This window comes from Simochromis diagramma, unplaced genomic scaffold, assembly GCF_900408965.1.
Source record: "Simochromis diagramma unplaced genomic scaffold, fSimDia1.1 OVJJ01000205.1, whole genome shotgun sequence".
In the NCBI taxonomy this organism is placed as follows: Eukaryota; Metazoa; Chordata; class Actinopteri; order Cichliformes; family Cichlidae; genus Simochromis; species Simochromis diagramma.
Window position 1 is genome coordinate 2894744 of NW_024386782.1, and position 17038 is coordinate 2911781.

Consider the following 17038-nt stretch of genomic DNA (forward strand, 5'->3'; position numbering starts at 1 on the left):
CCCTGTGCAGCAATGACAGACACATACACAAACCATCTCCGCCTCTCTCTCTCTCCAACATACACACATGGACGCTCACACTTTTTCGCACAAAACAACACAAACGTAAACACAGAGACAGACATCTGGCACAAACAAAGAATCCTTTAAAGCCTGAAAAGTCGATTTGCGTAAAAACAAGAAGAGGAGATGATTTTACTTTGAATATCTTGTGGCTTTTATTTCAAAGAAGAAAGAGGGGGGAAAAGGCATTTGGAGACCCGGACAGTGAGCATATCTCTTAAACAGCTGTGCAATCCTAGCCAAGACTAAGCACACACTGATCATATTTTCCCCTAGCGTTCACTCTTCGGTGCGCTTCCAGCTTTGACACCTGCTTATGCAATCTACAGCAGTAAGGTAACCTACTCACAGCAACTGGAATGAGAAAGCATCATAGTGTAATTACACATAAACACAAGCTTTTTTTGCTCAACAGCCACAATTAGTATTTTAGATTGAAGAAGACTGTTCAGTCTAAGAAGATTGTTTCTTAGAATTGCACATTATCAAATCTGTTAACCTATCTGAAGGTTTGCTGCAGGTAAACTAAGTAAACTAAGTCTATGGTGTCCACTTTTTGTGAGTGTGAGACCAAAACGTGGACACCATAGCTTAATAGAACTTTAAATAAATGGAAACAAATTACATTCTGTTTCTTTATGAACAAATGATCTATTTAAAACACGTGGAGCAACTTCGAGAAAGTTAATTAATGAATTTATCTATATCTGAAGCTTTAGAGGATTTGGTAGGCATCCTTTAAAACTTCAAAGCAAGTCAGGCGTAACTCTTACTCCCAGCCGTCACGCTACACTAAGGTGAATGACTCATAGCTCTGTATTCAGTATACAGGCATGAATGTTATCAGGCACCTCTTAGACTGAAACCATTTTTTAAAAAACACAATGTCTTCTCCACCAGCTATGTAATCAAGTCAGATAGAAATCCAACTGAAATGAATTCAACATTTTAGAGTGAAAACATCATTTTTGGTGTACCTCCACAAATTTTTAACATGAATACATTTTATATATAAAAGACTATGAAAGAACTGGTCTGCTGATTGCAAAGCTGTTTCAAATTTTCACAATACATTTATCGAGATAGTCCGGAAAGTCTTCTAAAAGTTTCCGCAGCCTACAAGGTATTCTGTGATATGCCTATAACAGCTGTAAATTTACAAAGAATCCCAATGCATAACTTAATGAGCAAACTCTAAACATAGCACATGGCTTTCATATACTTTCAAACACGCTTTTATCTATAAGAATATGCTAACAAACAACTTTGTGGCCAGTAAGAATTTTTTCCAAAAACAGTGCAGCTTGCCCACAAGTAGCAATTTTAAAATCAACACGTCTTATGTTATTACACTTGAAGTGGAAATAATTACAGCTTAAGATACAATTCTAGCTGGAGCTTACTGTGTGATGCACTGATCAAAAACACCTTGCAAATCATAAAAAACGTCTTGGAACACAAGGAATCATTTTCTTCTTTCTAGGTTTTACAAAGAGCGCATCCTACATTGCTCTGTAATTTAATATCATTTAGCTTATTGTATTTTGAAACAAAGAACACTCACGCAAGCCAAATGAGAACTATTAAATCAGACTTAAAAACAGAAAAGAATGACTGTGGTAAGTTTTCACTTTATCCCCTTTAATCTTATTCACCTTAATTATATTAACCAGAAATCACTTTGGAATTCATTCATTCATTATGACCTAAAACGCATTTATTTCATTATAGTTAATGACATATGCATAAAAATAAAGCTGTAAATCGACATGGGGAAAAAACATATAAGTGAAGAGAAGCAACATCACAATTTCAAGTGGTTTCACTGTGGAAAGGCATCTCTGACCTAGAAGCAAACTTTTTGCTGACTGCCCAACTTAGCAAGCATTCTACATTCAGCTAGCCTCCAAGCAAGCCTAATGCGTTTCATGCCATCATTTATTTCACATCTGCTGCAGAGCACAAAGTTCCCAGTTCCCAGAACCATTTTATCACTGTCCTCTTAATTTTGATTCTGCTTCTCACAGTTACTGATCAATTGTGACACAATTAATTCATAAAAAAGCATAATATAGTTTAGGCAGTCGACATCGAACAGACCCCTTTATTTCCTTTGTAGTTAAATATCCAAATCAAATTAGTGCTGAGAGAAAAAAAACAAAACACATTGAGTAGCACACTGTGCGAGTAGCCTTCACAATAACATTGCCTATGGCTCTTGCCAAGTATACAAAGCCAATATTGTTGTTCTGGCCAATAAAATTCCCTATTATATATATGCACACAGAATGAAAGGCAAATAAAATGTCTGGCCTTAAAGCTTTTGGACTCTAAGTATTACAAACTAAAGTTGTCACAGCGTTAAATGGAAATCATTGAGAATAATACTCACAATGTGCGTGCAATTAAGCTTAAACAGAAAAGAGAAATTGTTGGCATCTAGGTCAGTTTTCTGTAATAGTTTCAAGGCTTAATGAATGCAATCTATTGGTGAATGTCTGCATTACACATATGTAAGACATTCCTATTGCAATTATGTGTAAGCAGGTTTTTACCTGTATAGCATTGAATCTTTGCAAACTTTGTACACCCATAACTCCATAAAAATGATCATACTCTAAAAAAAAACTGTATTCAAGTCTTCTGCCCAGATGCAGCCTAGGAAAGCATTAAAGCAACAATATGACTGCAACCGGCTTGCAGCTATTCACACACCACATGGTATAAGTTTCTCTTGTCTTATCACCTAGCTTGCTGTAAAACAAATTAGTCCCAAATTTGACAACGGTCTTTTAAATCATTTCACAACATAAACACCACCAACCACACAGAGAAAATACTTCAGGTGAGAAGATATTCAATATGGCCGTCATACCTCAAAGACCTCTTCATCTAGGATTCGGGTGCCAAAGACTGTGATGCCCTCTGTGCTGATAATGGCATGGTCACTTCTGGCGAGTGGTCTTGTCACCTTTTTCTTACAGTCCACAATGATGGTAACGCTCTTCTTCTCCACACTGATAGCTACACGATGCCATCTGTTTAACAAAGAAGGACATCAGAAATACAACAATGACCCTCTGAGTTTTAGGAAAACTGCTTCAGTCCACGGCTAAGGGAATAGTTAACATTTAGTTTAGGAAGTGGAAACGCTTACCAGTATTTGCTATCACATCTGGAGTTGGATATGAAGCTCTATATGATTATACTGGTAAATACAGTCACAGGACTTATTAGCTAGATCAAGCTAGTACTGGTTTAGACCTCCGTTTGCCTTCAAAACTGCCTTAATTCTTTTGAGGCACAAATTTGACAAGGTGCTGAAAACAGAGATTTTGGTCCATATTGCTAGGACAGCATCCATCATATGTATCTCACATTTCACTACATCCCAAACATGCTCTATCGGACTAAGATCTTTAGGTCAGTACAGTGAACTTATTCACTTGTTCAAGAAACTCATTTGAGATTATTTGAACTTTGTGATGTGACACACTATCCTGCTAGAAGCAGCCATCAGAAGATGCATACACATTGATCATAAAGGGATACTCATGGTCAGCAACAACACTTGTAAATGATGCTGCTGCTTCCAATCAGATCAAAGGCCATTCTCTGTAAACCCTATAGATTATTGTATATAGGGAAATACCACTAGATCAACAGTTGCTAAAATATTCAAACCAGCCCACCTGGTACCTACAACCACACTCAAAGTCACTTAAATTGCCTTTTTTTCTCCATTCTTATGCTTATTTTAAACTTCAACAGCTTATCAGGATTAGCTGAAGTTCAAAAGCAGTTGAGCTGGTCCACTGAACAAAGTGGCCGATGAGCGTTTGTAGCTTAGCTTAACTTAGTCTAATGTGTAGAAGGATAAAACAGCTAGCCTGGCATCAATGTACCAGCTTGCACTGGCACAGTGCTATTTGCCCTGTGGCATCTGGAGAGCTATGCATAAATTTCCAAGAAGTACATGCAAAAGTTGTTTTTTTGTTAACTATGAAAGTATTCTTCAGTTTTTGCCAGAAGAGCATGTGAGTATTTTCAAACTAGTTGGACTAGTCCTATGAATGGATCCACATTGATTGAGCCGTATATTTTCACTATTTATCACCAACAAAGAACAACTCATGAAATCGCTGCAAGGCATTTCTGTTGGCATTTATATGAAAGATTGCTGGCAACTTTTAACAATGATTTGTTTCAGCTTCATTGGACAGCTATGAGAATCCTGTCCTTTACTGCATATCAGTGTATAGCAGTGTAGCTGTAAATAATTTAGAAAGGCTGTCATTAAATTGTTGCCAGCAATTTATTTGCCATTACTGTCTGAGTTGTTCCATATGGTGTTAATGACTGAACAACATATGATGATAATAAATGTGCAGAGCTGCGTGTCAGTTTACCAGGCTGGAAGAGTTAAGTATGCACTGAGTGCCTGAGAAAATACTAACAGAGCGGTTCTGCTTAGCACAAAATATAACCTGAATCTTTTAAAATAGAAAAAATTACCCTAAATGTACTGCTTGTGAGCTAACCTCACAATTTCCATAACAAACAAACTCCAGATTTTGAGATATTGCTGAGATAATGGGATAATTGCACGTGGCATAGAAAATGTACTATTTAGGGGACACAAAAGTCTTTCATCTACATTTTCTTTTCTAGTGTGTTAAAGCGCTCCGTCACTTACTTGCCATCAGAAAGTTTGACGGAACGGAACAAAGGGTACTCGTCTGGGACAGGCTTGCCATGCTGGTCCTCATATTGGAAGATAGGGGAACGGCCCACCTCTACTCCAAGCTGCTGCACGCCTTGCTGGTTGTACACAGAAAGCAGGAAGGACTGGAGGCCAGCCTTGGGCTTGATGGTAAACACTATAGAGAAATCCTCTGGGAATACCCCCCCTAAAGGTGGAACACGTAAGAGAAATAGTGGGCTGTCACATTAGTAAAGATGAATATAGAGTTTATATAGTCCTAAAATTGCTGAAATGAACATGTTTTACACCAATATTCTGATTAAGAGCAATGTAACGATAAAACAGCAGACATGAAAGCTATAGCAGAACCAAGATAGATTTAATAGTTTAATAAAAAATATCTCTTATGGGAACTTTATTATTTCATTTGTTTGGTGTTTATCAACACTTCTTTTTGCCATCTCACTGTGTACAATGATATAATGAACATAAACAGAAGGACATGATAAATTAACAAACATGTCAGTGTTTTTACTTGCTCACGGGTAAAAGGGTGTGTATTTTGCTAGTAATAATTAAAAACTTTCAAACTGTCCTCCCTTAAGAAGCATTTGTGCTACTGGAGACTTCCTTTTACCTTGTGCCCTGTCTTACAAACCTTCTTCTGATGTTATAACTAGGGCAATTGTATTGTAATTAGTAGAGAGAACTGCTTTTGCTCCAACTTTCTCTCCTCAGATTAACCCACAAAGTCTAGACCACTGGACGCGAGTCCGTTTTACTGGGGAAGTTAAACGAAACCTTGGCATGTCCTGAAAGGCCTTGGTAGTGGTGATGCAGCCGTATTAACTTTATAAGGGCTATAAATACAGCAACTCAAACAAATGTCATATTTTTTGTGAACATAATAGTTTGGTTCAATGAAAAAATAACTAATACTAGCCAAATAAAAGTCCAATTATTCTGACTGAGGACATTTTGACACTTTACTTCATGACACCTCCAACACCTCACCTCTCAGGCTCACTTATATTACTAAAGTTTCCATTAGTGAACATGAGCATGCTGTCCAGTTAAGCCAAAAATTACACAGGCTTATTTTCTAATTCCTTCAATTACTGCATTTTAGTCTTTCTTTTTGCTCTTTGAAATGTAGCCAGATTCAAAAAGAGTAACACACACGTCACTGACTGGGACATTTCATTTCACAGCAATGAATCCTTAATAAATTTCTCTCACTTTGCTGGAAGTCCATTTTGAGTAAGTAAGCAACTGGGGACCATTTCTAAACTTTGCCCTAGTAGTAAATGAATAACAGGCCGCAAAGGGAGGCATGATTTGTTTGAGCAGCCATGCAAGCAGCAGTGGTATATTATAATTTGGGGGACTAGAAAGAGATCTCGTATTTTTTTCCAGATTAGCTTCTCCTCACTGCCTCCCTGTTAAAACCAGAGGTCTCAGTGTGCAGCTCTACTTGTGGTTCCTCAAGCTTGCAAAGGTAGATTGGGAGGCAGATGCTTCAACATATGGTTCTCCTGCACCAAGCTTCCAGTTTGGGTTTGAAAAACAGACTTCTTTTCTACTTCTGAAAGTCAGTTTAAATTTTGCTTTTTGATAAAGGATATAGTTAGGTCTAAATCAGGTGAACGATCCCTTCATTGGAGATACTCTATTGTGGAAACAGACACTGTGACCCTAGCCCAGATTCATTCCTATCTGACTCCTTTCACTTCCCTGTGACAGGGTGTAGGTTGGTGCATTGTAAAGTCTCTTTGAACAAGTCCACATGGTTACAAAAAAGTGGCAGGCACATGGATGTCTGCTTAGAGCTTCCTGTTCACCAACTGATGACAACATTTATGCCACTCAGACCCAAGAGAGGCCTAGTAAACCTGCAGATGGGGAAACTAGAACACACATATTAGTTTTGCTGCTATAAGCTCAGGCTGCTGGGGAACTTCCTATGATACACTGAGCATTTCCGCTTCCCCTTATCACTCTCCATACTTTTATAGGTCACTCCTGCATGTGGATACATTTTGTCTTCTCTCTCCCATAGGTTGCCCTATGTTTTACAGGAACACCATGATTTTCTAATATTTCAGACTTAAAAAATCAACTAAAAATTTGACATTTGGCAAATTTGCTTCTGTTAGTAGACAAAAGGTTTTGTTCTCTGCAATTGATTACTGAAATTGGGATTTGCCGAGTTTTGTTAAAATCTACTTCCTAATAAAATAAATATGGATTAAGTTCTCAAAAACAGCCTAACAAAATAAATGTGGCCTCTCAAAAACAGAAGGGCAACACACTCCAAATGCACATACAATATGAAAAACCCTTCTAAATTTCACCAACTTAACCACAGACTGAGCATCCACATCTGCCAGCAATCAAACTTGAGGAAAGACACTTTGTTGGACAAGATCAGTGTACAAAACAATAGACATGCTTTTGTTGGTTTTTTTGTAACAGATTTGTCAGTTTTACCAAAATATCAAATAACAAAAATTTGGTGCTGCTCCGCTTACTTTAGCCATGTGTTTACATGCACCATTGTAGATTACCATCCCCTATGGGTTCTTGGAGCAAACTGAAATTCATTGGCATCCTCTAGAAAATGATTCTGGAAAGTCTGCACTGGATTTTAAATGACAGACTTTAACACTAAAGGATTTTATGAGTCATTTATCAAATCATTCTTTGTTATTTCTTTGTGAAATACAATCATCTTTAACTCTTTTTTAAAACTTTGTTATTCAGTGGTTCAAGAAAATAAAACTTAATCATCATACTTTAATCCAAACAACAATTGGCTTGAGCAGCCATGCAAGCACCATAGCTTCACAGATATCTGCCACCCTAACACTTTTTTCTCAGCTAAAATCTCTATGCCAGCATTGGATGAAGTTCCATGATACATTCATTTATTTTCCACGTTGGATGAATTCTAAAAACTGCTAATTTGGCAACATTTCACCCCCAAATTGAGTCAGAATTACAATGCCTTTGATCTAAAAGCACCAAAACTTTTTAAATCAACCTTACTTACTTAACATTACACTTTACATCACCTGATGCCTTCAATTGCAATAATTTTACAATGCAAATATTAGCAGTTGTCTAGAAAGCCTCACAAAGTTTCTAGTATTGTTGTACAATGTTAGTCGTAGCTTATCTTACAGGAAGGCTATTTTAAGTGCCTCTCTGTACAAGTTTCTGTTAAAAGGTTTTATGCAATATGATGGCAATTTCCATTACTAATATCTGAAATGAACTGGTCAAATTATGTAAAAACAGTCAAATTAAAGTGCATATTCCACACTACCACAAACATATATGATCAATAAAATAAAGCTCTCAACAACTTGTGTAATCCTCAAGATTCATTTTATAATCATTCTATGGTCTCTAGCATTTAAAATTGGGAGTGTTTGTTTGTTTATCTGCTTTATGGAAGACCTACTATTGTACTACTGTTTCAGTTTCAGTGTAAATGCTGAGAAGTGAGGAGTTTACCTGGGAAAAGCTGCTTAGTCGGAGCACTGAGCTGAGCCCTTTTTCCCACTCGATAAGCTACGTCGGGTTTGGATCCTCTCCGCACTGTGCAGAAGCCTGCTGTTTTCCTTATTCCTTCAGGAGAGCTCTGAAAGTCCAGCACCTTCAGTACATCCACGGGTTCAGCTGTAGAGAGAGAGAACAATGAATTGATAAAAATCATCAACAATTTTTCTTACACAACAATTAGTAATGCACTAAAACACAATTTTTGCCACCACAAAAAATAAAATCATTACTTTATTAAGACTCTAAAATGTCAATGTGAAAATAAAACTCAAAATTTATGTCAGATTTTCATGTACAGTTGTAAATTTTAGTAGTTGTAAATAAAACTACTTCCATGATGAGAAGCTACCCTGTAAATGAGATACTGTTACAAAGTTGCAACTCTTAAAAGTTGAGTGAATAAGTGAGTCCTCAGTCTGAATGACCATATCGCCAATTGCTAAACCTATACTAAGTGCTGCTGCTATGTAAATATAAGTAGTTAAATAAAATACCAGTTGAACAAAATGAAAGCTGAGCTGATTGATTGATTCATTTAATTTTTATTTTATTATGTTTTTAGTGTCTATGTTGCATGTAACTTTACAGTACACTATGAGCATAGTTAACAGAAAGTCTAATCCAACTTGGCATTTTGATGATAAATCAGCATTTACACCCATTACACCCCTTGCTTTTTCAAGCTTTTTCTTGGCCAAACCTGTCAGTTCAACCAGTTGTTGCTTTATGAGCTGCCTTGGCAGAGGAGCAATAAAAATGTTAGGAACCAGCAGACATAATTGCCCCCCTCCTTACCTCCCCGGTTACCCCCACAGCTAAAAGCCACAGCATCTATGGGATGATAAAAATCATTGCTGCTGATCACAGGGTCTTTGGAATAAGGAGAACACAGCAAGGGGTAGCTTTACAAGCTTCTTAACACTACTAAGCTCTTTTCTATCAATGGATCTGAAAGTCAGAGGTGAAACTGCACAGAACAGCTATAAAAACTATTTCCCATTTGCTCTCTCTCCTCCAATTATCAAACGCTTACTCCAACCTAGTCTTTTTTTCACATGTCTCCTTCTCAAACAGTTTTTCTTCTTAAAACCCTATCTTGAGGCACATCATTAGTTACACTGTAATTACAGGGGATTTAGGTAGCCTAATAGTCTATCTTTAAGGTTTGTGTATAAACGGAAGGGTTGACGTCCAGAAGAACGTAATTTGTTGATTAATGCATACAGTGGGGCAAAAAAGTATTTAGTCAGCCACCGATTGTGCAAGTTCCCCCACTTAAAATGATGACAGAGGTCAGTAATTTGCACCAGAGGTACACTTCAACTGTGAGAAACAGAATGTGAAAAAAAAATCCATGAATTCACATGGTAGGATTTGTAAAGAATTTATTCGTAAATTAGGGTGGAAAATAAGTATTTGGTCACCTCAAACAAGGAAAATCTCTGGCTCTCACAGACCTGTAACGTCTTCTGTAAGAAGCTTTTCTGTCCCCCACTCGTTACCTGTATGAATGGCACCTGTTTGAACTCATCATCTGTATAAAAGACACCTGTCCACAGCCTCAAACAGTCAGACTCCAAACTCCGCCATGGCCAAGACCAAAGAGCTTTCGAAGGACACCAGGAAAAGTATTGTAGACCTGCACCAGACTGGGAAGAGTGAATCTACAATAGGCAAGCAGCTTGGTGTGAAAAAATCAACTGTGGGAGCAATCATCAGAAAATGGAAGACATACAAGACCACTGATAATCTCCCTCGATCTGGGGCTCCACGCAAGATCTCATCCCGTGGGGTCAAAATGATCATGAGAACGGTGAGCAAAGATCCCAGAACCACACGGGGGGACCTGGTGAATGACCTGCAGAGAGCTGGGACCAAAGTAACAAAGGTCACCATCAGTAACACACTACAACGGCAGGGAATCAAATCCCGCAGTGCCAGACGTGTTCCGCTGCTGAAGCCAGTGCATGTCCAGGCCCGTCTGAAGTTTGCCAGAGAGCACATGGATGATACAGCAGAGGATTGGGACAATGTCATGTGGTCAGATGAAACCAAAGTAGAACTTTTTGGTATAAACTCAACTCGTTGTGTTTGAAGGAAGAAGAATACTGAGTTGCATCCCAAGAACACCATACCTACTGTGAAGCATGGGGGTGGAAACATCATGCTATGGGGCTGTTTTTCTGCCAAGGGGACAGGACGACTGATCCGTGTTAAGGACAGAATGAATGGGGCCATGTATCGTGAGATTTTGAGCCAAAACCTCCTTCCATCAGTGAGAACTTTGAAGATGAAACGAGGCTGGGTCTTCCAACATGACAATGATCCAAAACACACCGCCCGGGCAACAAAGGAGTGGCTCCGTAAGAAGCATTTGAAAGTCCTGGAGTGGCCTAGCCAGTCTCCAGACCTCAACCCCATAGAAAATCTGTGGCGGGAGTTGAAAGTCCGTGTTGCTCGGCGACAGCCCCAAAACATCACTGCTCTCGAGAAGATCTGCATGGAGGAATGGGCCAAAATACCAGCTACTGTGTGTGCAAACCTGGTAAAGACCTATAGTAAACGTTTGACCTCTGTTATTGCCAACAAAGGTTATGTTACAAAGTATTGAGTTGTATTTTTGTTATTGACCAAATACTTATTTTCCACCCTGATTTACGAATAAATTCTTTACAAATCCTACCATGTGGATTCATGGATTTTGTTTTCACATTCTGTCTCTCACAGTTGAAGTGTACCTCTGGTGCAAATTACTGACCTCTGTCATCATTTTAGGTGGGGGAACTTGCACAATCGGTGGCTGACTAAATACTTTTTTGCCCCACTGTATCTGCCCGAGGCTGCATTTGCTGAAAAATATACAGTAAGAATAAGTCAGCATTCAAAGATAATTATGAGTGCTGTCTTGCATGGGAAAGTAAATGGAAGAAATGTGTAGGCCTATCAGCAATCACCAATGCAGTCTATTCATTTTACAGACATTCAATACTGCAACATTACTTTCTGACCGTATTAAAACAACGATATGTGTTTTTAAGGCTGGCTTACATAGTGTATTTTAGACTGACACACAAAACTTAAGACGTATCTACAAAAAGCTAATATTACCCTTACCATCACACCCTGACTTCATCAATCTTGTGCTGGTAATGGACAGCTCAAATTTCAAATGCAGGTGCCAACCAGTTACACAGAAGCTATTTGAAGGTAATATTAGCTAACATAAATATGAGCTACCACAAGCTACTGGTAATACCATACCAGCAACAAAAAAAACCCTGAAAGTAGTGGAACAGCTTTAATGTTTCAGTCCTAAATATGTTGTTTTCTTTCAAATGTTACATAGCCTGGCTTTATATAAGAAGTCAGTAATAAAGCTATGATTGATTTTTGTTTGTTAGCGCTACGTTTGAAGTTTTAGTTGCTAATAATATCCAAGCATTTCACAAAAATTTAAATATCAAACACTTCCCATAATTTAGCTTTTTTAATGACGCACACCAAATGTTATATAATCTCTGCATAGTAAATGTTAGTTTACTGAGACAAATTAAAACTTGAGCGCTACAAATGTTCTGCAGTATTGGCGAGAAACATGTTTTTAACCAAATCTTAATAAAACATTAAAAGTGGATATTTAATTTTCAAAGGGGACTATCGTGCTTTTGCTTATTTTCGGTCTTGTATGCGTTGTTATAGTGGGTGTTACAATGAGGTATTTGCAAGTAATCCCTATGAGCCAAAAGCACAACCTTCCAGGAGCTCCATTTCATACGGTTTTCTTTCTACTCCGGGCAGATTTGCCTAATATGGTCATTTCAAGTGTACAGTTTTTTGCTGTTAGCACAGATGCCCCAAACTTCTGCTGAACACACTTTGGAAGGGCCAACCAATCAGACGAAGAAGAGCTGGTCTAAGGAAGTATAAGGGAGCTCAAACAGATTGTTTCAGATACTGAATAAACTAAGCAAATTGTGAATCATGCAATGATAGTTGGTAGACTCTATGAATAAAAGCGCATAGGTTGAAATAAGCAAAATAGGTCCCCTTTAAACTTAGGTTCAGCGCAGTTGAATCGCCATTACAAACCAAGTATATATTTCCTTTAACAGCTACAGAAACCACAGAAATAAAAACCAGGACAACTGTGTCCAGATATCACACAACACATTTGTCTTTTGAATGAGTCAAGGAGCCGGATGTGTCCTCTTCAAAGGCCCAGTAATGATAAACAACGTCTGAATGGTCAGCTTAAAATCTCACAGGGACCAGAAGGACTTTAAAGAAAGGGAGATAATAGGCTTAAAGGGAACTCTCCCTTGCTAGGAAAAAAGCCTAGATTAATGTGTTTGATACTGGCAAGAAAACTTTGTGGGAAAATTATTAAAGGGGATCAGACAAAAGCCTTTCATGAAGTTTACAGTGCCGAAAGTCTCCTCATTGAACTTACACTACTCAGCTAAACTCATGACATGGGAGGGAAATTTGGTTAAAACATATGAAGTAAAGATCAAAATAGCACATACATCATATTTCAATAACTTTAATGTAAAGTTTCATAAAATCAACCATTTGTTTTTTTTGTTTTTTTTTATTTTTTAGGCAAACCACAGCCTAATTTGAATTGGCCTTTCACCATACCTTTAGATTGTGTCTTTTCTCAAAACATAAAAACATAATGCTGAAGGAATTATTATATAAATATTCAGCTGTACATTTTCCATTTTTTTAGTCATGTGGCACAAAAAGACAGGAAGTGCTGATGTAGCAGCTCCTGTTCACTTTTAGGAACCAAGAAAAGGTCTATTGGGTGGTGCTATAAGTCGACATGCTGAAACCATTATGGCTTTTTATACTGGCACCACTCCCTGTAGCCCCCCCCTAACTAAAACATACACGAGACTAAAGTGAGAAGGCCCCATCCCTGTAGCTACTTCTCCCGTGACCAGAAAAATAACAACTTGAGTGGAGAATCAACCCGCTCATGCTCAGGGGTCGGGTCTGAAATTTTAGATCACGCGAAGCTTTCCAGATCTGCTCCTCGAGGCATTTATGCTGATATTGCTCCAGAAAATCTGGTGCCACAGTGCACAATTCTTGAATTTCATTTGTTGAGCATGTGTTAGGCAAGCTGCTCTACTGAAAATCTATTTTTTAAGGCTTTTTTTTTTTTTTTGCTGACACTGCACAAAAAGCAGTTTAACAGACGGAGCGACTTCTGACTCAAACACAGACATACTTTAAAAAAAAAGAAAAAGAGGAACTGACTGCCAGGTTTTAAACCTCACAAAAAATGCCTCATAAAAAGCAAAACAGTCTGTGGCTCTTCTGAGTATTGTCCCAAGTACAGAGCTACTGGTTCTTGAAAAAAGTCAAGCTTGGACTAAAGGTCTCTTTGTGAGTTTCAGAATGCCTTTCTGCATTACTGCATACCTCAAGGCCTCATATATTCCAGATGTGCTGAATTGGCCAGGAACCCCCCACAGACCCACCCACCGGCATCCCATCACCCCCCTGTCCTCCCCCAAACTTTTCAGCTCCTTTCCTTCCACAACCATTCTTTCACAGAAGCCCTGAAAAACGGGCAATATCCCAAAACCATTAAAAATCCCAAATGAGTGGGCACAGCTTCATCCTACCAAGGAGGTCGAGCCAACATAGCGTATACTGAAAAAAGATTCCCATCTTTCCACCCTAAAAAGAAATAAACCATATTCTAATGATAAGGATGTAAAACCACAAGAGAGAGAAGACAGTTCTCTCGTGCTAAAGGTACCAACGCAGTTTCAGACTCTCCACAGTCTAGTCTGAGGGGTAATTTGTCGGTCTCTATGATTTTTAATGACAGATCTTCTTATTTGCTGTCTGGGACCTGTGATATACTATCTGCCATGTTAACGATCTACTAACATGACAAACTTTGGTGATTCTTCCTCAGGCAATAAAGCGTGCAGTAACATGAAAAACCTCTGTTACATTCATTAAAGCATTTTAACCAGCAGACTCTAACATTATGAAATACATTTTTTTTTGGCAAAATGTCCAACTCTCCTCATCCCAACACTTCTCAGAGCAATACATTTTGATGTTTAAGTTTAGACTTGTGATTAACTTAATCTGTGACATTCTGACTTAATGTCTTTTGTGGCTCCGTGGTCATGCAGCGGCATCTTGGGATGACTTGTCGGTCTTTTTCGTGTCACTGCCATCTACTGAGAGTTGGCAGCATAGGCAGCAATTAGTGTACACTGGAAACCCTGTAAATGTTTGCTAGCACATCATGCAATTATGGTGAGTTTAAATATCTGTCAGAATGAAGGAAGATGGGCAGTGCGAAAGCTGTGCCACTTAGATATTTGCTTTCATAATCTTTTCATTTTGCTTCTCTGCAATTTTCCCTCTGCTGAATCACTTTGTTGTGTATCACAGTACACAAAAAACAATGATGAATGATGATGGATTTAGACAGTGGTGGGCTTGTCCAGTTAGCATAAATTAGCCAAAATTACGTGTTACAATATATCATCTTCTGATTAGCATTTTTATATAGCCACTTAAGACACATTTTTATTTTCTGTCGCCATCTGAAAGGATCAATAATCACATATCTGGTATCAAAATAATACAAGTGTTTAAATAAGTCTACCCAAACAGATGCATAGTTCTGAAACACACACAAATTTATCTTGGCAAAGGCCACAGTTCACTATGAATACCTATGTGATTTCATTTGATCTTCAATTTCATCGTTTTTATGACCCACATATGTATTTTCAAAACAAAGAAAAATACTCCTTTCTTTTTTCCACCTCCCTCCCCTCCCTCTTCTTTTTCCCCCTCCTTGGACTAGGAGCCCAGATAATGTGGAAAGATGGTGATCCTTCAGGCCAGAATATGAGTCTCCCTCCCAGATTTCCACAGTCTCGTGCCCAGTTATTATATAAACTTACAAAACCCATCACAAAACCTATATGTTTAAAATTATACTGTGCTACTGTAAACTCCGTTGACAGCTGTCAGACTGTGAAATAAACATGGTAGGCTACAGCTTTTCAATCAAAAGAACCAAAGTTTCCACCACATTTAAACCATTTTGTGGATTTGATTAAAGCATTGGACTCTTGCTACATATTTATGCTGTAAAAACTTAAAGCATTATCCGTGGGCTCCTGGTCATTACTACCTAAAGTCGAGCGTAAAATCTCTGCGTAAAACCTGCAGTTTATTTTGTCTGAAGAAGGATTTAAGAGCCCTCTCTGACCACACCTGGATGGCATCCATCACTCACTCACATACTCAGAGGAAAGGGACATCTGCGCCTATTTGTGCCAAGAATCCACTCTATAGCACTTGCGCTCTTGAATGATATATAGCTTTGTTGATGACTTTAAAGTCGTTTCACTAAAACTATATAACTCTCTATATGTAGCTTTAGATAATTATACAAAGTTCAGACACATGTGACCGGGAAGACCACCTTAAAGATTCTGAAATCTTGAATATGTTGGAAAGTCACATGATACAGCTTCATTTTGGTGTCAGCATTTATGAAAAGAAGAATCTTTGGAATTCTTATGATACTTCTGATAAATGTATTTACGTTTTTTAAATAATATCTTTGACAAAAACAAACAAATAACAAAACAGGCAACGAGATGGAAAATGTTTACTTGGCAACTAAAAATGTATATAAACTGAGTTAAGGTGAGTTTCAGTGATGGCGCCCGGGACACCGGGCATTAATTGAAATGAAAGCTGAGACCGTTTATAGCTACCGACTAAGCCTACTGGCATCTGGGCTGCCTGCCAGCATGAGGCGCTTTCAAACTGTCAGGGATGCCCTAGACCCGGCACAGTGACTGAGGTGTATAGGAACAGCATCTTACCTGCTCTAACATTGGCAGCCTGGAGAATTAAAATAACTGTGACCGTAACGATTAGCGTTGAATCCCATAGCCACCTTTTCGTTTTCCACCTGGTGGTCCATCTTTGCATCTCCATGGTGAGCGCCCCCAGCTATACGGAAAACGGGCGACTTTCTTTACAATTTGATCCCGTCGACAGTCCACAAAAATGGGCTTATACTACAGCGCCATGTGGGAAAGTACAAGGATGCTTCTTACAGCCAGACTGGGCCCTTCAGATCCGATTCCCCTTTAGCCCAGCTCTCGCACTGGTGGCAAAGGGCTTTCATGAAAAAAGCGCAAGCCACTCCGTTCCCTGAGAGTTGTGCACCGTGAGGAGGCTGGACTAACGCCGCAACACTGAACCTGAACCGGCTCTGAGATACTGACACTGGAAAATCCTTCCTTCATCAAATCACCAGTTGGGAAAGTTGTATCGGGGCCCGCCCCTTGTGCTTTGGATGAGGTCTAAACAGCAGCACGTAGAGCATCACTACATCCCAGTGCAAACTAATTATAGGAGACAGTTGTTGCCCTAGAGATACTACAGCCCGACAGTCTCAGTAGCATCCATCCTTAAACACTGTACTTTATGGAGTTATGGAAAAAAAGAAGAAAAAAAAAGCGGCAAATAAGGAGAATTCCCTCATTTCCTAAATTTTAACCTGAAAGAAAAGAGTTTATATTAATGATAGAGGAATAGGAGATACAGAAGTGGAGGCACTAAATGCAAATGAAGCTGTGGGGTGGAGCTGTTATTTTAGACGTTTCCTGAAAGCAAAAGAATGTGAAAAGAGTA

The 17038-nt window shown here is 38.6% G+C and overlaps 1 protein-coding gene across 2 annotated transcripts in view; it reads right to left on the reverse strand.

The window, feature by feature from the left end:
* The window catches only part of LOC120724300 (collagen alpha-1(XI) chain-like), an 81846-nt gene extending 65062 nt beyond the window's left edge, over positions 1–16784 (reverse strand). The window contains exons 1-4 of one of the 2 annotated variants that reach the window (XM_040016420.1): positions 16222–16336; positions 8288–8452; positions 4760–4973; positions 2939–3101 (exon numbers count right to left, since the gene is read on the reverse strand). In XM_040016420.1, coding sequence (XP_039872354.1) covers positions 2939–3101; positions 4760–4973; positions 8288–8452; positions 16222–16336 — 657 coding nt within the window. Of the gene's footprint in view, positions 1–2938; positions 3102–4759; positions 4974–8287; positions 8453–16221 lie in introns of both variants that reach the window. The other variant, XM_040016427.1, reaches the window with a different exon arrangement.
* Between the last annotated feature and the right edge of the window lie 254 nt (positions 16785–17038).